Source organism: Xiphophorus couchianus, chromosome 13, assembly GCF_001444195.1.
Source record: "Xiphophorus couchianus chromosome 13, X_couchianus-1.0, whole genome shotgun sequence".
Taxonomy (NCBI): Eukaryota; Metazoa; Chordata; class Actinopteri; order Cyprinodontiformes; family Poeciliidae; genus Xiphophorus; species Xiphophorus couchianus.
In genome coordinates, this window is record NC_040240.1 from 5,570,692 (window position 1) to 5,594,005 (window position 23,314).

Sequence of the window (23,314 nt, forward strand, 5' to 3'; positions counted from 1 at the left end):
TAATTACATGCTGTTATGAAAGTTTAGTTGGTTCAGGGGTACATTTTAAATAAAAAGCGCCGAATCAAACAAAATCTTCAAAGGATTTATGGAGTAAAGAAACACACAATCAAAACGGAAAGCAGAAATATATAAACGGTCCATTAAATAAATCAACATGCTTCAAATGCACCACTTCATTTTTCAAAAAAGGACAAGTTTACCTCGTGTTTTATTATTCAATTGAACTTCATATTTATCTTTTCAGTTTAGTTTAAACAAATTATACATTTAAGCACACAAGTTAAATTTTACTGTTTTTGAAAGCATTTTTGAATGTTTTTTTTATTTATAGATGCATTTATGTCTCTTTATTTTTTTTTTATTTCTTAATTACTTAAAAAATATTTGTGAATTCATTTAAAACATTTATTTTAAAAAATTTAATTGATGTAAAATGTTCACATTTGTTCTTTTTACATTTTTCCTCTTATTTTTAATGACGTCAGTTTTGATCCTCCAAATATACAGCAAAAACACACCAGATTTATCTGAAATCTTCCACCGCCTGATCGAACAGCAGATGGCAGCAGAGAGCTGGCGTGAGCCAAAGGCACGCGCTCCACGACCATTTCATGCAAATGAGATGCTTATAAAACGGTAACTGCAATATTGAGTTATGAATTACGACGCGTCCTGTGCATCGTAATTCAGAAACCAAACATATTGAATATTATGTAATAAACGTGCCTTTAAATCAGCGCTTAAAATCCACACATATGGAGCGTGTTGTCTACGATCCTGCCTCGAGTGGGAAACCAGAAGCACGCGTGGGGGGGGGGGGATGCGAGTCTTCTCTCACTTCTTAAAACAACAGTGCCTCTGATTGTGGAGCGTTAATTGCATCCGGTTTCCCGCGCCTCCGGCTGGTGAACCTGGACGCGCTCCCGTGTTGGATTCGGAGAGAGAGAGAGAGAGAGAGAAACTTTCACGCGTGGATCAGGAGAACTCGGCTTTTGGAAAGAGCAAGAGCTCCGCTGCTGGAGGCATGGAGGGGGAAAGATGACCTGGGACTGGAATTGATTCAGATAGTTGCTGTGTTTTTTCCCCCCTGCTGCACATGGAGGAGTAGATACACCTTGTTTACATCCTGGTCTGACCCACTGCCTGGTGCTGCAGAGGAGCCGCTCTTCCACGTTGACCTGTAGATCCCCATAAAGTCCCACCCTATGAATTTCGACCAGATCCTCGCTGCCGTCGGCGGCTTTGGCAAATATCAGAAGATCTTGTACATCTGGATTTGTTTGCCTCAGATCCTTCTCGCCTTCCACATGATGGTGAGCATCTTCACCGGGGCCACGCCGCCCTACCGCTGCCGGGAAAGCTCCAGCCCAGGAGCGGGGAATCAGACTTCGCTCCCCGCAGAGAACGCCAGCCTCTCGGAGTCCTCCTGCTTCTCCTCGGAGGTGATGCTGCGGCCGCAGGGCAACCGGACGGAGCGCGTCCCGTGCGGCCGCGGCTGGGTCTACAGCATGGAGGTTTTCCACAGCACCACTGTGACCGAGGTACCGGAGGATGATGCGATGCGGAAATAAGAGCTCAGCTCAAGAATAAATTCATAAGTTTCGTAGGAACAGAATTTTAAATATATATATTTATAATAAGATAGACCACGTTGCTTAATAAGCAGTGGCGGTTCCTGCGTGAATGGTGTCCTGGGTAATCCCAGAGGGGAGCCCCCTGCACTCCACCACCTTCTGCAGCAGCTTAGCACATAACTATGGTAAAAAAAAAAAATTTAAAAAGGAAAAACATTTTTTTGTACATAGTCTATTTATTGAAACTGTCATTATGTTGTGACAGTATTGTATGAGACAGATAAACTGAAAAAAATCAAGCTCCTCTGCTAGCTAGAAACAACCAATCAGACTCAGGAGGAGGGTCTTAGCACTGTCAATCATGGTTGTATACGCTGCCTCTTCCCCTCTCATCTTGCTCTCTAGCTGCTACTCCACAGCTTCTTCCCGATAGCAGAGCCTCTCGTGGATGCTCAGGCTAGTTAGCATGGCCACCGATGACGGCAGATATTAGTTGTGTTTAGTCAACATAAACTGGTCCCAAAACAGTTTGTGGTGGTATGAGTCCGTTTCCACTTTTAGGGCCTCTCATTCCACGATGCGGAAAGGGCGGATCCGATCTCGGTATTTAGTAAACAAAATGGGATCCACAATAAATCACAGAGTTTCACAGAATTAGCTGACATTGGCTGGAAGGGAAGGCTAGCTGTTGGAAGGGAATAAAAGGAATCACATTTTAACACCTTATAAAACAAATGTTCTGTTGAACCACAGCAGTCTGTTACATCTGTGAAACAAAATAACAGTAAATGTTGGCCTTTAGCTATTGGTTTGTTAATTTTGTTTTATTCACACTTCATACTTCACACTTTTTGGGTTAATAAGGATAAAATGGGGGAAAAAAAGGAATTCAGAAAAATTAGAACGGAAAAAATGGAATTTGGAAAATACTAAAAAGGATTTCATGGGGGCCTACCTATCCTACAACACTTTAGTGTTTGCATTTATTTGTTAGATGAAGCTAGTTTTTTTTTTTTTTTTTTTAGTAATAGTAAACATTTTGAATAACACAAACACAAACACACCCAATTACAGTCGCGGCTCAGTTCCATTGTTTGTCCTGGGTTGGTAAAATAACTCTTGTGTTAAACTCCGGAGCGTACCAGCAGATGATGACATTTATGTTGTGCAGATGTTGTTGTCGAGCGATCTGAGAGTTATGACTAAGTCCTTGCATCGTTCACCTCCAGAGGGATTATCCACTCCCTATGGAACAGGTTTGCAAATAACCAATAGGAAGCTTGTTTCTAGCTGATAGACGCGCTAATGGAGGAGCCCTCTGGTTTGTGAGCCACGCCGAAAACAGCCACAGCTAAGCATTTATTATGGAACTAATTAAAGAGCGGATCATAACATGAGCAAGTCTTTAGGAGGAAAAAACACTTTTGTGTGCGATTCTGACGCACACTTGCACACATCGTGCAGCAGACCTCCTGACAGAGACCAAACAACCACAAACCACACTGATATGATGATTTGTGGTTGTTGTTTTTTCTTTTTCTTTTTGCTTCCATACGTTGGATGGACGTTCTGCTACAAATAGTTTGCAACATTTAGCACATTGTGGTTGTTTTGGCTGTGCTGCTTGTTAGCAGTTTCCTGAGCCTTGTTTTTTTTATTTTTTTTTTATTTTTAAAACACCTAACTGGTGTTTCCTACACAGCAGATGCTTTTGGCTCTAATTGTCGACACATTTACATTTTTCATTTCTTGCACGACCTCTGCGACATTTTGTATCTCCTTTCAGATGTTTTTCAATCTGTTTCTGTGTGTCTCGTCTTTCTTTCTGCGTGAAATCTGAAAAATCATGGGTGCAGAAACGCTCAAGTTAAAAAGAAAGAGACTTGATTAAAAATAAAAACCAAACATTTGTTTTAGCACCTTGAGAGGACTTTAGTAGGAAGCTAGAATATGGTACGTGGCAAAAATGTCAAACAACAAGTAAAAATTGTATCCCGCCTGGAGAAACCCATCTGTAAACGACAGAACAAATAGGATTCAGTAGCAACTTTTAACTATTTCCTTTCTTCTCCTCCCAGTGGGACCTGGTGTGCAGCAAAGCTGGACTGAACAGCCTCGGATCGTCCATCTACATGTTCGGCCTGTTGGTGGGATCTGTGCTGTTTGGAGCCATGGCTGATAGGTAAGGCTGGAATCTCGGACTTTGAGTCAAGACGCCAGACTCGGCCGATCCAGGCTGATCTTCAGCATCAAAGTGTGGTTAAAGGGGCGGGCGCTGCTGGAGGAGTCCTGCTGGCAAGTGGTTGTTATGTGTAAGTAGGGAGGCTGACAAACCGCGGTGAGTTAGTTCAACAGTTAAAAATACACAAGGGGGTTTGACTCAAACTGGTGACCTCTGCTTTGAGGTGGAATTTGTTTCAGACGTATGACATCCTCTGAGAAATGGTGGTGTCCTTCCCCAAGAAAAACAAAACAGAATCCAGGAGAGTTTAAAAGCAGGTGCCTCGGATTTAAAGGCACAGTTCAGTACACCTCGATCAAGAGAAACAAACAAAAAAATATATATATTTACTTTATTCAGCAGTGAAAAAAATATATATATATTTTTGTCGTGTCTTTGATTATTAAGTCTTAGACCTGGAAAGAGTTGCTAGTATAGAACTCTCAGAAGCTCTATTTTAATTATTTTCAGGGAATTAAAAATAATCTGATAAAGCCAAATCCTGGATAAATTATACAACAATAGAACCACCTGAAAATGACAGATGTTTTTGAATCAGTCAGCCTTGATAGTTGAGGATTTTTTAAAAAAAATGCTTACATCACCTTGGAGTTGTTTTGATATATACACAACCCAGTGAACAAATTATCCCTGAATGCACCTTAAAATTTCAGCTCTGGGGTTGAACTCTTCTTATAGGGAATCTTGTTGTGCATTGACATCAGGCTGGTTGAAGGCAGCTACAGACAGCACGACTCATATTTCACTCTGGCCTAGCTAAATATTCAGTTAGGTCTGAGCTAGCTAACTGTTTACAAACTTACTAATTAAATTTCTAGCCAATTAAATATTTTTGCTTCAAGCTAAATGTTTAGTTTGCTTACAAAATATTTGTTTTGGAGCCAAACATTTAGTATGCTAACGTAATACTTAAAGTTGTGTTGGGTGTATGAGTTGTAAATTTATAACATATTTAATAAAAATACTTTTTGTGAAAAAACTGAGCAATGTGAGAATGAAGATGTTCTGCATGGAACAATGGCTGAACCAATCCCAGCTATAGTTTAGCGAATCCCTGCCATAAACCCTTACCTTTAGGACGGAAGCTCGCTGCTTGTTCGCAAACCTTGAGTTGTCCATTAAGTGCAAAGAAAAAAAACAACCACAGCAAGAAACCACAGTGACCATTTTGTGAGTCAGGAATGAAAATGCTGATAATAGAGAAGATTTAATGGGGCAAGCTGTCAAGATTAGGGGCCATGAGGTCAAGCCACGGAGAACGGTAAGATATCAAGCTGCCTGTAATGTCCAGCTTCTTACTGAAATACAAGTCATCAAAAAAGAAATGAACAGCGTATTGATTGGGTGGTTGAGAAAAACTTTGACACTTTTAACAAGATTATTGCAAACATGGAGAAAAGGCGAATAGATTATGGGGAAGGCAACTCAGAAAACATCAGGAGGTAAATCCCAAACATAAAACTAGAAGCCACTTTACAAGTCATTTACAGTATCAATATGAAGCAATAGAAAAAACCTTTAGAGAGGAAAATTTAAATAGTATGACACCGTGGAAGGCACTAAGTTACCATAAGACATTCATGTGCTGAACACCTGCAACCAAGAATGTGTTATACAGTTTATCTTTTATAAAGACAGGTTTTGGTTAGGCTGCCTTATTTTGGAAGATGTCTCTGGTTCAACATTTAAATGTGTTATCCGGGCTGAAAGCTTAACATGAGCCCTAAAAACTACATCTTGAGCCATCTTGGAATTTTATGTGACAGACCATCACTATCTTAAGAGTGCTCTCTTTGTGAAAGGTACGGCCGACGTTTGGTCCTGCTGTTGTCCATCGCGCTGCAGACTGTGTTTGGAGTCGCTGTAGCTTTTGCGCCCAACTTCCCAGTCTACGCGATTCTTCGCTTCGCAGTTGGGACCACCGTATCTGGAGTCATTATCAACGCTTTTGTTCTTGGTACGAACTAAACGATCACACTCAAAGACAAACAAGACAAGGTGAACTATGAACGTTCCAGTTATAACCTCCGACTTCCTGTTTCCCTGTCATCGATGTGACATTGCGTATATTTCCATTCTCTTAAGGTGGATGTGTGTGTTGCTTTACGTTAGTCTGTATCAGAAAATAGCTGCTTGTCTAAACTTGCCCAAATCTACAGTTAGAGCTAGAGCTATAGAGTTAAAAACTGGAGCCAGAACAAACGAGGCTTAATGGGGAACCATATTTCCTTTGTAAAATATTTTTTCTTACTATTTTTTTTCTCTCCTACTGCAATTAAATATAAACTCAGGTTTTTCTGCCTGATGCATTACCGAAAACTATTATTAACGTTTTATTGATTTCCACTTCCACTTGTATGTTATTTTAATATTTTTATTAAAAAATATCAACTGTTTTTTTTGTAACCCTTGCCACTTTATCCTCCACCTCACAGCTCTTGTCCTCTTCTCTCCCAAAACCTCCTCAATCTTCCTACGCCAGGTACTGAGTGGACGTGTACCAAGAGACGCATGCTGGCGGGCATCATCACGGACTACGCCTTCGGCCTGGGATACATGCTGCTTGCAGGGGTGGCCTACCTGATACGAGACTGGAGAAAACTGCAGCTCGCCATATCAGCCCCAGGCTTCCTGCTTATCTTCTACATACGGTGGGAGGTTCAACCGGAAAATTGGATCTATGCGTGTTCATGCTATACAATGAATGCCCTCTGTGTGGCGCTGAGTTCCTCCTCTCCCCTTATATCTGCTGTGTCCTCCATCAGGGTTCTGCCCCAGTCTGCCCGGTGGCTACTGGCCAACGACAGGAGAGAGGAAGCCATCGCACTCCTCCGCAAAGCTGCGCTAGTTAACGGCCGGGTCTTACCTCCCGCTGTCCAGGTCTGCGTCTGTTGCATTCTTCCTTCCATCTGTCCATTCATGTGTCAGTCTGTCGGTCCAATCAACCAAGCCAACCGTTTGACCATTCATCAAGTCATCCATCTACACCAGGGGTGTCAAACTCCAGTCCTCAAGGGCCACTGTCCTGCAGCTTTTAGATGTGCCACAGGTACAAAACACTGGAATGAAATGGCTTAATTAGCTCCTTTTTGTGTAGACAAGTCCTCCAGAGCCTTAATGACCTAATTATTCTGTTCAGGTGTGGTGCAGCAGAGGCACGTCCAAAAGTTTCAGGGCAGTGGCCCTCCAGAACTGGAGTTTGACACCTGTGATCTACACATACAACTAACCAGTCTGTCCTTCCATCCAGGCAGATGGTGTAAAGTAAAAGGATGCCAGTCCAAAATTTAGGGGAATTTCCTGTAACTTAACAGTTTCATCTGTCTGTTCAACTAATCCAGCTGTTGCCGATCTGTCCTCCAGTCCATCCCTCCAAAAATCCATCCATTAATCAGTTCACCTGTCCAACAAATCCATCCGTCCATCTGGGCATCTATCATCTGTCTACCCATCCAGCCACCCTGTCCATCGAACTAACCAGTCAATCTGTCCGTCCATCCGTCTGGCTGTCCAACTAACCAGTGCATCCATCTGTCTAACCTATTGTCCATCCATCCACCAATCCAACCAACAATCGATTTTCATATATAATGCTTGGCCACTCTTAAATATCTCCCACAAAGTTATTGAAAATAAGTGGCCACAAATTTTCAACCCTAGGAATGTATGTTTGGAACAAGAATATAAGAAATTGACAGAAAGGATGTTAGGTTGTCTGTAATGTCCTTCCAACTGTTCCTAAATACAGATATTCCTGTTAGCATAAAACCTGAGTATTGTTCCTGTTCAGACAATCATGCCGGCTTTCAGCTGCTTATTGCACTTACTCAATTTCAGTCAAATTTCTTCTTGTGTTTTAATGTGCTCAGAAAACATTTTGATAATTGTAGACTTTTGATGCTATGAACAGACATTTAGTCATTTGATTGAAATTCAAAACAATCCTTATCACAGTGCTGAAACCAACTCGGCAAGCTTTAGACAAATCAGGAAATGGAACCTCTTTTATGTATTTAGTTCCTCCAGTTTCATAGACTCGAGGTCAACCGGAGAAAATGCATTTTTAAAAACTTCTTTACAGAAATTGGATGTAAACACACGATGGAAGAGGACCAGTCCAAGTCTGAAAGGCTTGGACAATTCCAGATACTATAGTTCTTCTCTGATGATGTTTGGACTGGCCTTTTAGTGCTGAGGATTTAACATGTTGTTTGTTTGTGGGTCTTTTATGTTCAACGTTCATTAAGTATAAAACACTCAGAGTTGCGGTAAGGTTAGATAACTTACTTAGTCATAATAGAACATTGCATTTCCTCGACTGCAGAGGATCTTCTTCAGTCATCTTCCATTTGTGGTGCTTTGCTTTCAGCTGCATACTGCTCCTGCTCTTTTGCTTAAAAACTCGTATGGTAAAACTTATGTGCTGAAGTAATTTTCTACCAACAAGTTTTTTATTTGCTTGTGTGTCGTGTTCATTTACACATCAGGCTGAAAAGTGGGAGTTTTTAGGCGGCTCAAAGCGAAGTCACTCAGCTATGGATCTAATCCGGACACCACAGATGAGAAAGAGAACCATCATTTTGTTCTACATCTGGTATGTTCTGTCTGCCTTTTTCAGCATTCCTCAACGTTATTTCTAGATCTTTCTTGATTCTTCTCTGTTTGCAATCACAGGTTTGTGAACGTGCTAGTGTACTATGGGCTGTCTCTGGGTGTGTCTCGGTTGGGGACGGACCTCTACCTGACCCAGTTTGTGTTTGGGTTGGTTGAGATCCCAGCTCGCTCTCTGGTCCTGGTCGTCCTGCCCTTCAGCCGACGCCTCTCCCAGAGTGGCTTCCTGGCGATTGGGGGTCTTGCCTGCTTGTTGATGCTCGCCGTCCCTGCAGGTATGGAGGATGGAGACCAGGGATTGGTTGCAGTGTCAGAAAATATCTTAAAATGATATGCGCTTTGCAGGATCTCGCAGCTAACTCTCAGGGAGTTGCTACACAGTCTGGAAAAGTTTGAAATTTGACTTAGTTGTCTTCCAAATATAGATAAATATGTAAAAAAGAAGAAAGAACGTGAAAATACGAATCCATCAATTCCACCTATTAATTTGTCCATCCAACTAGCAAGTCAATCCGACTGTCTATCTGTCCAACAAAGCAATCTATTCATCCATTTGTCCATTCATCCATCCAACTAATTCATCCACCCTTCCATCCATTTGTCCAACCAACCAGTCCATCAGTCTATCGTTAGTCTTTCCATACATCTGTCTGTCCACCTGTCCAACCAAACAAATAATCCATCTACTGTATCTATCCACCATTACATAGATGGAGGATAGATAGATGGTGGTTGGTTGACTTAACCAACCAACCAACAATCCTCTTTGTCCAACCAATCACTAATCTCATCCATCGGTCCATCCGACCAACAATTCCATCCATCAGCTACAAATACATATAAAATCTGCTGTCTAAAATGTCGATATTTTTCTTTGTCTGTAGATCATCCCAATGTCCTGACTGGGCTTGCCATGGTTGGGAAGTTTGGTATTACAGCCTCATTTGCTGTCATCTATGTGTACACTGCTGAGATTTTCCCTACTGTGGTAAGGTAGGACTTCTACGTTTTCTGCCAAGTAGTTTAAGGTTTCCTCAGGCATGCAGTCTTGCAGCTTCGGCACTTGGTGTATCTGCAGGCAAACAGGAATAGGCGTGTCCAGCATGTTTGCGAGGATGGGGGGCGTACTGGCGCCCATTATAAACATGCTGCACAACCATAACCCCGTCACGCCGCTTATCATCTTCGGCACTTCCCCGCTTCTGGGAGCCATTCTCGCCTTGGCGCTGCCTGAAACTGCTGACCGACCTCTGCCAGACACGCTGGAGGACGTAGAGAACTGGGACATCAGGTACTGTGGCTAGATAAAGAGCTAGTCCCTGTAAATAAAATCTGTTGCACTGCTGCGTGTTAGCCTAGCCATTGCCTTCCGACGCAATTCTGCTCGATTCTAATCTTGATCTTGGCTTTTTCCCACTGAAGGGGATTTCTCTGATACTCCTTCTGAGTGAGGGACACCAGAGAACAGTCTAGTGGAGGTGTTTTTGACGAATGAAAACCCTGAGGATTTTCTGAAGAAGGGTATGGGGGTACCATCATCAATATCTCCAGAGCCTGTAGACTGTCTGAGTCCACCTAGGGATACTCCTTCTGAGTTAGGGACATCGGAGAGCAGTCCAGGGGAGGTGTTTTTGACAAATAAAATCCTGAGGATTTTTCTGAATAATGGGTGTTAGTGGAACGTTTGCCAATCATTTTAGAGGAAGAACTTTCACCACAGCATTGGAGAGTCTATTCAAATGACCCAGGTGCTGGCGGTGACACGACGGATGACGAGGCTTGGGAACCTGTTTGGATACCTTTTTGGCAAACAAGTTATTATTCAGTCGTGGAAAGCAGCTCGGATTCAGACTCTTTCTCTGACTCAGATTCTGAAACGTCTACCCAGTTGAATGTGGTTAGATATTCCTCTTCCACAACAGAGGAAGTGTTGGTGGAAGAGAAAGATGCGTTTAACAACGAGTATTTGATTATCAAGGCAGCTATTGCAGTTTTAAAAAGAGTTAAAACCTCTGTACTTGGATTAATTGAAAGTTTGATTAATTTAGCTTTTTAAAAATCTACTGCCTTCCAGAGAGTATTGAATCCATGCAACAATACTATTTTGATCAAGTCTGGAGTGCACTTCAAGGACAGTTTGTCTCCAGAGAACGAGATTTTTCACAGGTTAACTAAAAAAGTAAATTGTAAATCAAAAGAGTTGATCTTTCTTTTAGCTGTATATGACCCAGTATCCCGGGAAACACTTGTGGAGTGTTTTAAAAACCACTTAGCTGGCAAATAATGTCCGTCACTGAAGCGGCCATTTCACCCCATGAGAGTAGGGCGACACGGGCCGTGGTGGGCGTCCCTTATTTTAATTTCTGAAAGGTGGGAACCCTAGTCATTGTACTTTTTTCATATTTTAATGTCGCTTTCTTACTTCTCTGGTATCGGACTTTCACTTACTTTTTAAGCTTCACAAGCTTTCTGTCGTAACCCAGGGTAGGAGAAGCGCTTAGAAAATATAACGACTAGCCGGTCTCCTTCCGCCTATTACGTCCGGTTACATTTCAAAATAAGAGCATTACCATAAATCGCATTTTTTTAAAAAAATAATTAAGTGATTTTTCATAGAGGTTTATGAGTAGGGTGGGCTAACTGTTGATACCTGACCATTACATTTAAAACAAAATCCGTTTTGGTTACTGAAGTAATGTGTATGGAAGCCCGTTTCCGCCACTTTGTTAAAAAATAAAATAAAATAATCTCATTATTTTGAGATACTATCTCATTATAATGAGATAATTTTTTTTTTTTTAACAGAGTGACGGAAACGGGCTTCCATAAATATGAAATAAGTAGTTAAAAAACAGTAGTAAAAAATATATTTTTAAATCATTAAAAACATTATGTTAATTAAACTGACCTTGAAATAAATAAATTGCACAATTAATTTCTTGTCTTCTTCTTCTTCTTCTTCAGTGTTTTTACCAGGCTAGCTTCGTTTAGATATATCAAATAAAATGCCAATAAAAGTTCAATTTATATGATTCAAGGTACTGTTAGGAATCGTTACATTTGTATTTTTATCTCTGGCAGGATGGCTCCCATTTTGGAAAACCTTGAGCCGTACCAAGACTTCGAACCACCAGAGAGCAGCTGCAACATCTAGCGAGCCAGAACTCAACATCTGTGTAACAGAGATGAGCCGATTCTGTCAACCAAACGTTTCGCTGCCTCGAAGCTCCGATATCTAACACACTCAATCATCTTCTATGCAACTGCAAGTCACAATGTGATCATGAGCTCTATCCAAGAAAGCAAGACATTCTCCACACACCAAATCAGCACAAGGTGTTCACACACAAACACACACAAAGAAGGCATTCAGCGCTCCTGCCAAGGCCAATGAAAACCTCCCTGTTTAATCAGACGCAGGTGAGAACCAACAGTCAGGAATAGTTGCAGTTTACGCTTCCGTATATCCGTCGTCCAGTTTGTACCTTTAACCCAGTTTTACAAAGCGAATTCATTTAGAGTGTCCTATACATGTAAGGAAGTAGAAAATAACTCACCTTAGGAGTTTGCAGACAATTTTTGCATATTTGTATACCTTTATAAATGTCTATATAAAACTGCCAGTCCAACACTAATGCAGCTTACAGGCCTGATAAACTCCGTAGGGTCTCGTTGAAAAGCAGAAGTACCTTTCAGATCTAGGATTTTATGTATAAGGACATTGAGATAAGTGGTTTAGCAATTTGGAAAGTACACCTCAGATGAACAACACATTTAACAGTTGTCATTATTTATTTATATGATTTACATATATAATATCCTAGCATTTCTGACTCTATGAAGATTTCTTTTCTTCAACGGATCAATTTACTTCAGTTCACCAAAGATTGCAGGCATCCATTTTGTCAACATTGCCAGGTTTGGTGCATCTCTTTCGATTGTTATCAAGTTGCGTGACACAGTTCCATGAACTAGTTTGCTCCCTTATGTTCAAATTAGACTGTTCCAGAAATCCTGCTTCTTTATCGACGCAACTCTGCAAATTTAAAGGTGTGGCATTTCGTACCCGTGTAGACTTTCATGTGTACGAAAAGGAGCTGTCAGTCATGAGGGGGCTTCATGCGCCATCCATACCCACCAGGTGTCCCTTTGGAATCAATAAAGTATTTTTGAACTGAATTGACATCTATGAATCTTACAAATAATACATTTTAGGTCAACTTGGAGTTATTTTGGTTTGATCAGAGGATCATACTCTACCTTATGATAAACTGTCCCTAAAAAGATTTTAGTATTTTGTAATTTCCTGAATAATTCAAAATACTAAATTAACAAGTAAAATAAGCTAATACGCAGTGATTTTTAGTGTACTGGTACAAAATCGCAAAGCTTGGGTAAAGAAATATAGTTGTTAGGGTGATAGTTATGGAGGTCTTAAATGTTTTCATGCCTGACCTCAGACAGGCATTTCTTGGTTGATCTGCAGCTACGTTCAATTGTTCAGTCTTTGTTGCCGCAGAATGATGGATAGTTCAGAAAAGACATCATAAATGACCCAAGTCATTTTGCTGACGACTTTTCACTCAGGATGCACCATCCAATATTGTTGTTCTGGCTGATAAATTCTATTTGCCGATATTATATATATATTTTTCTACCCTTTTGATATTATAAAATGACCACCATGTTGACGTTGCTTCTCCGCTTCAAGGTACACAATCCTTTGCTTCATCACATGACCAAACATTGCCTGCCGATAGCGAAACATAAATAGCAATAAAACGGAAATGAACATTAGTTGTTAACATCGCCATAGTTTTACTTATCGAAACAATCCGATAAAAAATGACCGTCATCGGCCGATACTTATGCGATATACTGGCATTAACATATCTCTACTTTTAAAATTGGAATATTCCATACTCTTTCACATGCTTAGAGCAGTCCACTCAATGTAAAGGTGCTGAGTCCTATGGATGATGACTGCACCTCTAACCCCTTCAACTGGCTTTCAAAGGTCTGCTTTCATTTTGCTACGCATTGCTTCTATCTGTCTTTACCATATGTCGTTCATATGAGTTTCCATCTTCCCAACTTTAAGGCCTTTAGTTTGTTTAAATCTGATACATTTAAACTTCACTGAACTGCAATGACTGTAAATCCTGGACAGGGTTCTTAAGCATTTTTACATTTCATACATTTTTCATACTTTTCCAAAGTATTTCATGTCTCCTGAGTTGTAATGTGAAGCATGATTGCTGTATTTTAATGCTGTTTTTTCAAGTAGCTGCAGCCGAGATTAGTTTGCATGCACTAGTTTCTTTTGTCATGCGCTGTGTAGCTTTTGTATGACTTCTATAGACTTGGTTTTGTATTGAAATCATGGGATGTAACAGATCAGCATGAATCAAGGTGCTCGACTTTAGTATTTTTCGTAGACATATGCTGTTTTGGATGAGTGAAACGTAATCACGTGTGAATCAATATATACTCTATTGAGTTGTATGATCTAGTAGGGTTAAGGACTGTAGTTGCATTTTGTAGAAGAAATGGTTGAGAAAAAGTGCAGGCATCAAGTTGCTGCAGATTTCTGCTGCGAAAAAAATGTTTTTAAAACAAAAATTGTCTACAGCCAAAAAAAAAAAAAGTTTATATAGATTCTTGCATATCTTGATATTCTTCGTATTTTCTTAAAGCACGACCACAAATTCTAGTGGATGTTATTGGGATTTTCTGTGATAGACCAACACAAAGTAGAAGATAATTACAAAGTGAAAGCGTGTTGGTTTGTTACAGGGGTCTGCAACCCGCGGCACTTTAGAAACTTCCACAATAACTTTGGATAAAATGATAAAGAACCACATAACCCTTCTAAATATAAACATAAGGGTGAAGCAGTACGCCTTAAAATGTCATCACAATATTTTGTGGTGTTTATAGCGATACCAATGGCAGTGAAAATACAGTTTTTACAACTCCGTTTGGTAATTTATTTAGGCAACTATTTTCTCTACTGACCGGTCCATTATGGCATCAATAAATATGAAAATATTAATCAGTAATGTGGTAATGTTTTCATATGTTACCACATATATTTCATACATACATATATATACTGTATATCAACATATATATATACATATATATATCAGATATAATTAATGGGATTTTGTAGTTATGATAAATCAAAAAATCTTTTAAGAAACAAGAAATGGATGTGTCCAATAGCTATAACACATTAATGTTTTAGCTGTTTTCTTCATCTCATGGAATAATTACATTGAATTTCCACAAAAGAATGACATCTGAAAGTGTATTTTTTTTGTAGATTAATATTCCTTGTCATGTAGAAAACTTTTTTTTCCCCAAAATATTTTCCACAAATAACATCTGATAGAGGAAAGTGAATCCATTTTGTTTTTCTTGAAGATTTTTGTTTTTCTTTATTTCAAAACTTAAAAACTGAAGTTAAATTGTGGTCATAAGGTGAATATGGCTCAGAAATTATAAGTTAAATTTTTTTCTAAAATGTTGTGTAACATTTGTGGCTCTAAACAAGTTTTATTTAGGTGAACTGCCGGTAAGAATGGCTCTTTGGGTTGCAAAGGTTGCAGACCCCTGCTCTATTTCATAAAAATCAATTTTCAATATTTTCAAGCTTGTGATTTTACCAAATGTTGGTGGGAATACTTCTGCAGGCATCGTGAATGTGGAAAGTTTTGACATTCGGCTGAATGAAGTGAAGAAAGCACGCCTTAGAGCCTGAGATGAAGCAGAAATGTCACTGCAAGCGGAGAACTTCCAGCGTTTTTATTGTCACGATTTTGTCAAATGTGTAACGATCAAGTGGAAATGAATCAAGTGTCATGAAATGTATTTTGTATAACTGAAATGAAGGCGTAGTGCCTTGGTGCCTCCAGCAATAAACATGTTTGAAACGAAACAAACATAAAGACGACATATTTGTGCAACTTTTGCAAAACAATACTTTTGGAGATGCACCGATCCGATATGATCTGTATCGCTTCCGATATTGAAATAAAATTCTAGATCATGAATCAATGGCAACGTGCTTGATCCACAAAGACAGATCTATTCAATACAATTCTATGCTTTGTGCTCTGAGTGATGTCATACTCCAGAATTGCTAGCTGAACTTCCTGAGCCATTCGAATAAATGTTTGCTGAAGTTTAATTTACACATGTTCGACCAAGATAGTCAACCCATTGCCTGTCAGTTTACATTGCCTGCTACACTCCTAATTACACTGACTTAACAAAAAAAGATTTGCAACGCTATTGGTGTTTTTAAGTGTGCTGTAGTGGTACAAAGTCATAAAATAATTTTGTAAGTCAGTACTTCAGTCTGTGTTTTAAAAAAAGAAAGTTCTACGTTAATTCAGCACTGCTTTTCTGTATCGGTATCGGACGATATTAAACCTTAGATATTGTGATTGGAAATGAAAAAAGTGGATCGGTACACCCCTAAATATCTTCAGGCTGCTTAGACGCTCACACCAAACATAAAGTGTCATTCAGACCCAGGCACTGACAACAGCGTAAACATCAACAACAAACAGGAAGTATCTAGGCCAGAGTGACGTATGTAGCGTCTGTAGTGACTCCGCAGTTGTTGTCCTTCATAGACATCAGGATGTAGCCGTCGTTGCCCCAGTACGTGGACCAAGAGTTCTTAACCAGCCAGTACGGCTCCCCGTTCAACGTGCCGTATCCCACCGCGAGCACGGCGTGGTCCAAATCGTCCGTGGTGTTCCCTGAATCGATAACGGAATGGAACGTTAGCTTGCAGACGGGAACAGAGACGTCCGCAACGTCCGGAGAGACGTAAAGCTCACCACAAGCCGGTTCGTAGTAAACGCCGTGGCTGTAAAAGACAAACGATCGGTGCGAGGCGTCGATGCTGACGGCGGCCGGGCCATTCTTGAAGAGGGCCAACCTGAGGGCGTCCGCGTCACCCGATGTCACGTTGGTGTAGCTTTTGACGTGGGCGGTGAGCTGCGACGAGTTCAGATGGCAGAATCCGTTCTGTTCAGGGAGGGGAAAAAAAAAAACCTGACTATGGAAGAATAAAAAAAATGTGACTGACCTCAGAGTGGAAAATCAGTCATCAGTTTTTTTCCCTATAACACCTCTGAACGTGTTTGAGGTTTTTCGGCGATATGAAACACCTCCGCAGCTGTTAAAAACCTCCGAGTTGTGATGAAATTCGGCTCACCATTCCCATGTAGGCGCCGTAGGTTTCTGTGGTGGCGATGCCTCCGTGTTTCATGATCCACTCGTACGCTCGCCACTCCTCCCCACCGTCGCAGCCGTTGTTGCCAAAGCCCCAGGAGCAGTCCACCAGCATCTGCTGGGACAGGACCTGCAGGGAGCCCGTCTGGAAGAACAGGGGTCAAAGGTCAGCTACCTGTTCTCACCACTACGGTTTGAGGGGACGGAAAAAAGGGATTATGCTAAAGATTAAAAACACGCATTTATTGTTGATTCTGTCAATAGAGAGAGAACATTAAGCCACACATTCTCTTCTGTTTTATTAGAGATATTCTAGTAGAACATTTTACATGTTTGATTCAAAGAGTAAAAAAAGTAGCTTGCAGCTGCACCGTTCTGGCTGCTGAACACTTTACTGCATCGCACAGATGAGATTCACCCATTTATTTAGAGACAAACATTTTTTCATTTCAAAGTTCCAGTTTTTTTTCCCAAACTGACATAAAAATTTACTTTATATTCATCTATGAAAGATAAATACAAAAGTTCCCCCATAAGTTTATTACTGTTTAATCAGTACAGACTGCTAAGGAAACATGGAAGGAAACACAGAAGAAAAAAAGGAAATAAACAAAAAAGGGAGGATAACTTCTAGGAAATATGAAATTCTTCAAAAGTTCCTCCTTTCTTATAATCAGTTCTTCAAACACTTCCGTAACGTTTATCCAGGGAAACATTTAAAGGTTGTACATCTGAGCCACTAATTAAGGAAACACACAAATCTGCCTAAAAGACTATGACTTGAGCTGAATGTAGGTAGTGGTGGACATTTCACTAAAAACAACCGTCTCAGCACTAGCTTTAATAATTCATACAAAAAAATCAGACAAAGTGGAAACAATTTCTCACTGAATTTTTTTAACTATCCAGCAACCCTGAACACGTGTTTAACAACCGATTTATAAACTTCTCTAGATAAAGTGAAACCGTCCTCAAACAGACAGAAACTTCCTTGGACCGGCTGTTCTTCCACAGATCTGCAGAGCGATGCTGTGAGACGGTCTGGAAGTGAAGCCGGCTGTGTTTGTGAAGCTGCCGGTGAGGACCGGGGTCACCGCTCTGCGCAGGTCACCGTCCCACTGCGGGAGGGGAGCGCCACATCCTGGCAGATGTACAAAGCCGAAGCCCTGGCGATACACACACACACACACACACACACACACACACACACGGCTCTCCCTCCGAGCCGGAACATTGTGTTCCTGCCACCGCTGCAGAACTATTAGGCAGCACCGACTCTAAGAAGCTCGCTGATCGAGCTCGACATCTGTCGCCCCTCCCACCCCGTTCCCGACACGTCTGATAAATGGGGAGAACTATGAAACAAAACACGTGAACGACTTCAACGTGTTCCGGTCGATAATTTATTACCTTAACTAAAGCGTCCTGAAAAGAAAAGCGCACACAGGCTCCTATGCAAAGCTAATACTGATTAGTCTGATGAAAACAACTGGAAATATAATCTGTAAAATGTGGTGTGCATTTGTATTCCTCCACATTTTACTCCAGTTACCCCTGAATAAAATCCAACAAACAACTAAATTAAATCCTAACAAAATGCATTCAAAATGTGAAAAAAAGGAGAAAAAGTCCAGCAGGTTTGATTACTTGCAAACCATTTGTCCTCTACTGGACCTGGGCCGCGAGACGTGATGGAGAGCGACGTGCGTGCAAGACGGAGTCAAAGAATTTGCTCACTTCGACAGGGTGCCATCAGATCCCATAATAAACTGCTCCCATGTTTGGATCGGTTGCTAGGCGACGCAGGAGAAGGAATGCCTTTGAAAATTGACAGCCTTTAAAGCAGGCACTAAACATACTTTGCATTAAAGCTGCATTTCTTTACAGGTTTGATGTGATATTCTAATGTTAAATGTCATGTTTTTATTAGGGGCAAGTGGAAAATAATCAATATTAACAAAAATAAAGGCTTTCAAACATCCATCTGTGTGTAATTAATCTATATAATGTGCTGGTGATAGAGTTTCTGAAATAAATTAGCTTTTCAATAATATCCTAATTTGTTGAAAGAGTCTGTATGTCACTAAGGACTCAAATAACTTGATCAGTTTTGCTTCCTATATGAAATGTATTTTTATTACTATCATTCGCCCTAAATGCAGTTAATGATAAAGTGATGCCAGTTTTTTCGCTTCACCAGAATTAAGTGCAGTGAAAATAGTGAATAGATGAGGCGTTGTGCTGAACATCTGCATCCTCAAAGAGAATAGGAAATTAGCCCATCAGTGGAAAACACTGGAATGGGGTCACTCGCCATGCTAAAAGCTGCTTCTTAATTCTGCCTCACCTTCAGGAAGAGGGCGCCCTCTACTGCTCCAGTGGTGGCAAAGCTCCAGCAGGAGCCGCAGATGGCTTGGTCCTTCACTGGAGTCACAGCACCTGAAAATGGACACAGGATGAGCAACAAGTAAAGTGCTGACAAATTTGACTTCAGGGGAAAAGATTAGTGTCTCAGGCGTACCGTACAGTCTCCAGTCCAGAGACTCGGGTACTTTCACCCCTTCGTACAGCTTGGTTGGGAAGGGGAGACCCTTGTTTGGGGTCTTGGTTCGTTTTCTCCCCCTCATGGTTGCCAGCTCCGACATGGTGCGGTCCGACAGAGAGTTCAGAGCCAGGGAGAAGGACAGGCCAGCTCTGTTCTTAGAGTGGACATACCTACAGCAACAAGAAAACATTACTGGAGACCTTTTCACGCCATAATGGTTAAAAATCAATAGTTGTAACAATTTTGCATCAAAGTCAAGGTAAGACCTTTTTGTCTCTAGCTAACTAACTTTTTCCATCTATTTAGCTGTTTTGCATCTATATTGCCATCTTTTCTACATCTAACTAGTGAACTTTTTTGCATCAATCTAGCTAGGTTTTTTTGCATCAGCAAGCTAACTTCTTGCATCTCTCTATCTGCAGCTGATGACTTTTCTATATCAAGCTAACTGTTTTGCGTCTAGTTAGCTTTTTTTGTATGTAGCTAGCTAGCTTTTTAAAGGCCTTACATTTTAAGGCCTTAATATTTGATGCATGAATTTAAGACATTTTAAGGATGCGTGGACACCCCGTTTAACCTGAGGTTGTGAAGAAAAGCATGCTCTCTCTTCTCGTGCTCCATGTCGTCGCCATACTGACGCTGGAACTTCTCCTTGAAATGACTGAACATCTTCTGAGAGTGGCCTGAAGCCGAGGTGTGGATGAGTTCTTTCATCGGGTTAGCCAGCAGGTGGTGCTCCGCCCCTGGACCTGGGAATCCCCCGCAAGTCATCCCTTGACGGAAAAGGAAGAAAACGTAACTGCTGTCGTAATCGGATGATTCTAAAATGTTCCCGCTAAATCCGACGGCTCGCCCTCAAACCTTCAGGCAGAGAGAAAACTTTGGGGTCAAAACGGGTGCTGAACTCTTTGTAGTCCACTAGGTACTTGTCATAATGGGACCCCAGCAGAGTGTTGTATCCCATCATCTCGTAGTGTAGGGGTATGGAAGTGCTTTTCTGTCCGTCTGCGCTTTTCTCTGCGTTCGTCACCCACAGTGTGTAGGTGTTCTTCTTGTAGCCCACGGTGGTCACGTTCTGCCAGACTTCGCACAGCGAGCCGCCGTAATACTCCATCCTCAAGAACTACAGAGGAAAACGGCAGGGTGAGAATGAAACGCTAACCTAAGTGGATGATTAGCATTTTTGCTATCGCTGATAACTTTCTACAAAGCAAAGGCAGGCAACTTCAGTATGTTCTGCTGTTTGAACATGTTGTTGGTTGTGAAAACGAGGACAGTCGGGGTGTGTAAACTAAAGCGGCGCCGCTTGTTATTCTAATTACAGTAGTGATATTTTAAAAGTATTGTCGCCAAACTTAAAGCAACATACTGTTAAGCAGCAGGCTGCAGGCTAATATAAACTTGTTGAAATATGAATGATTTCAGATATTCAAGTCTGTTTTGCAGTTAGTAACACAGCTTAGAAGTGTCAAAGCCTTACAAAATCATCCACAAGAACCATCCTATATCTATAATATTGCTAGTTTCTTCATCATTTTAGAGACCCTAGCATAGCTGCTGCTTACATAGTTCTAAGCCATCTATTTCACTGTCAAATTTTAATGCTAGTTTAACTTAAAGAGAAGAAGAGTTTTAAATGTGATCAAACTGATACCCTGAAATGTCGTCATTGGGGTCAGTGTGAAGAACGCAGCCGTACCTGGAAGCCCTGCACGTCCGGCAGCGACGCTTGCGGCTGGACCGCTTCGTCCTTCGTGCCGTTCACCTGAAAGCACTTCATGACGTTTTGCTCCACCTCTGTGGTCTCAGGAGTGATTTTATAGGAAACGCCAAACTCCTGCTGAGCCGCCAACTGGTAAGTGGAGACCTGGCCTGGTGAGAGGGAGTCACAGAGGGAAGCTTAGAGCGACGCAGAAACCACTAAACCGACACCGGTGGTCTGCGTTTACATTATGGATCGAGTTAGCTTCCTCATTTTATGACCGCCTGCGGCAATTTTATGGCTCACATTTCAGTTGGGAAAGAGGCTTTTATACTTCTTCATGTTACAGTCAAAAACATTGCTTTGTTTTTAAAGTTACATCTGATTGAGAAAAACACAAGTGAACCTGCTCTGGTAATCAATTAGTGGCAGGATAAATTAAAATGAGCTTGAAAATTTCCGGTCTGATGATTTATGCATTTTGAAGGGACTTTTGTTTACAGAGATGTTACAGTCCATTTTATTTATTGTTTTGGTTGTCATGTTTTATTTTGGATATTTAAAATGTCTTCCACTTCCAGTATTAAGTGTTCCTTACAAAATGAAAGTATTATTGATGCTTGATAGAGCAACCTTGCATTATTAGGCCATCATTAATATATTACTTGAAAATGGTCTCAAAACAAAAAGGATTATCATTTATCGCAATAATTTCTGGGGCCTAAGCAGAAGGTTGAGCAAAATTGTAATGGAAACAGATACTTTTGTTTCCCCCAAAAAGTGTGGTGTACATTTATATTCCCCAAAGTAAATTCTTCGTGAAGCACTTGATGCAACTAAAGAGTTTGGGGTATTTCTCCATCAGTTTTGCATTTCAAAAGACTGATTTGTCAATTCTTCTGTGCAAAGTAGCTCAAGCTCAGATATATTGACCAGAAACCTCACTTTTCAGATCTGACCACAGACTATCAATCGCCTTTAGGAGTCGAAAAGGATATAGATACAGATAGATATACTGACATTTACAACAAAAGAGCAACAGTCCAAAACATAACATCCACTACAAGAGTTTGAACATGCAATCCTTTAGATTTCAATTTTAATTACATAAAATGCCAATACAACTAACTGAAGGTGGAGACAAATAAAAAATAAAAATCTGAATATGTTAAGAGTGTGCATATTTTTGGAAGTGACTGTCAATTTCCCTTAAAAAAATGCTTGGTCATTATATTTTATATGTCTGAAAAATAAAAATCAGAACTCGGGTTCAATAAAAAAAAACAAAAAACCCTAAAGTGATGTGTGTCACATGAGTTAGCTGGTCAAGTTCTCATTTCTTTTTAACTTCCTGTTCACATATGATGATGCCGCTGAAGTCTGGCTTCTTTTCACTGACACAACAGAATATCGGGTCTGGATCCATTCAGTCCATATATTCCTTTAAAACACAGAATCGGCAGTAAGAGCCTTCTGCCTAAGGTCTATTATCTTACCATGATAATAGTCTATACGGCTGGACTTTGCTGCGAGGTCAAACCAGCCCTCAAATGGCTCCAAAATCTCAGCATAGGGCAGAGAGATCACACCTGCAATGGCAATGAGAAACCTCAAAGTATAAGGATACAGATCCCTGTCATCAGGACTAAAACCTGCCATCATCCAGCTTACCTTTGACGTGATAGGTGTCCCCGAAGTCAGGAAGAGAAGGCACAGCTTTTGCCTGCGTGGCTACAAAATAAGCCCCCCAAAAATAAAACAATGAATGTCACGGATTTGACACGTAATTTAATACAACCAATGTATCAAAATAGCATTTTTCCGCCGCATAAAACACAGAATATAGACACTCCTCGTTGTGAAGTGTTTCAACTCAGCCTATTACCCAAAACAGCTGAGTAATAACAACACATGTCAAGCTTCGTTGTGCGAATTACAGTTCAGCAGCATAAAACGTAACTAAAGCACAAATTATCATTATTATTAGCTGTCAGCTAGCTGGCTAGGAACGTTATTTCAACAGCTGCTACTATGCAGCAATAACGCCTCACGCTAGCTCCTTTAACGGGGTTCACGCAACCTTCGCTGACTGAAAACAGCGTCGTCTCTTACCGCTGGCAGCCCAAAAAAGAACAACGGCAACGTACAAAGGCCGCATTGTGTCTGAACCGGGTTTAAAAAATACGGAGACGGGAAAAAAAAGGAGCCGGACTACAGTAAAGAAACACGACAACACATGACTCCAAATGCTACCCAGTATCTCTCGAAACACTCGATAAATGAACGCGAACCCATTGACGTCCCGTCTCGACCAATCAAATCACAGACAGGAAAGGTGTTGACCAATGAGATATCAGAGGCGGGTTCTAGTGTTTTAATGTCAT

The 23,314-nt window shown here is 40.8% G+C and overlaps 2 protein-coding genes across 3 annotated transcripts; one reads left to right on the forward strand and one right to left on the reverse strand.

The window, feature by feature from the left end:
• Nucleotides 1-438: 438 nt before the first annotated feature.
• Nucleotides 439-15,377, forward strand: LOC114155308 (solute carrier family 22 member 13). Of its 2 annotated transcripts, XM_028035136.1 has the most exons (10): nucleotides 440-1,544; nucleotides 3,656-3,759; nucleotides 5,622-5,776; nucleotides 6,302-6,470; nucleotides 6,585-6,699; nucleotides 8,307-8,413; nucleotides 8,494-8,705; nucleotides 9,315-9,423; nucleotides 9,509-9,721; nucleotides 11,512-15,377. In XM_028035136.1, exons 1-10 carry the CDS (start codon nucleotides 1,209-1,211, stop codon nucleotides 11,582-11,584), a joined length of 1,593 nt encoding a protein of 530 aa, XP_027890937.1. In that variant the 5' UTR covers nucleotides 440-1,208; the 3' UTR covers nucleotides 11,585-15,377. The 2 variants fall into 2 exon arrangements, with proteins under 2 accessions (XP_027890938.1, XP_027890937.1); XM_028035137.1 differs by lacking the exon at nucleotides 11,512-15,377 and having other exon boundaries at nucleotides 439-1,544; nucleotides 9,315-9,418; nucleotides 9,509-9,706.
• On the reverse strand, nucleotides 15,226-23,212 carry LOC114155306 (digestive cysteine proteinase 1). Its single transcript, XM_028035134.1, has 11 exons — nucleotides 23,043-23,212; nucleotides 22,602-22,661; nucleotides 22,427-22,519; nucleotides 20,928-21,100; nucleotides 20,090-20,351; nucleotides 19,806-20,001; nucleotides 19,205-19,398; nucleotides 19,031-19,122; nucleotides 16,667-16,828; nucleotides 16,287-16,476; nucleotides 15,226-16,205 (listed from the first exon to the last, which is right to left on the reverse strand). The coding sequence occupies exons 1-11, from the start codon at nucleotides 23,086-23,088 to the stop codon at nucleotides 16,018-16,020; spliced, it is 1,656 nt and encodes a 551-aa protein (XP_027890935.1). The 5' UTR covers nucleotides 23,089-23,212; the 3' UTR covers nucleotides 15,226-16,017.
• Between the last annotated feature and the right edge of the window lie 102 nt (nucleotides 23,213-23,314).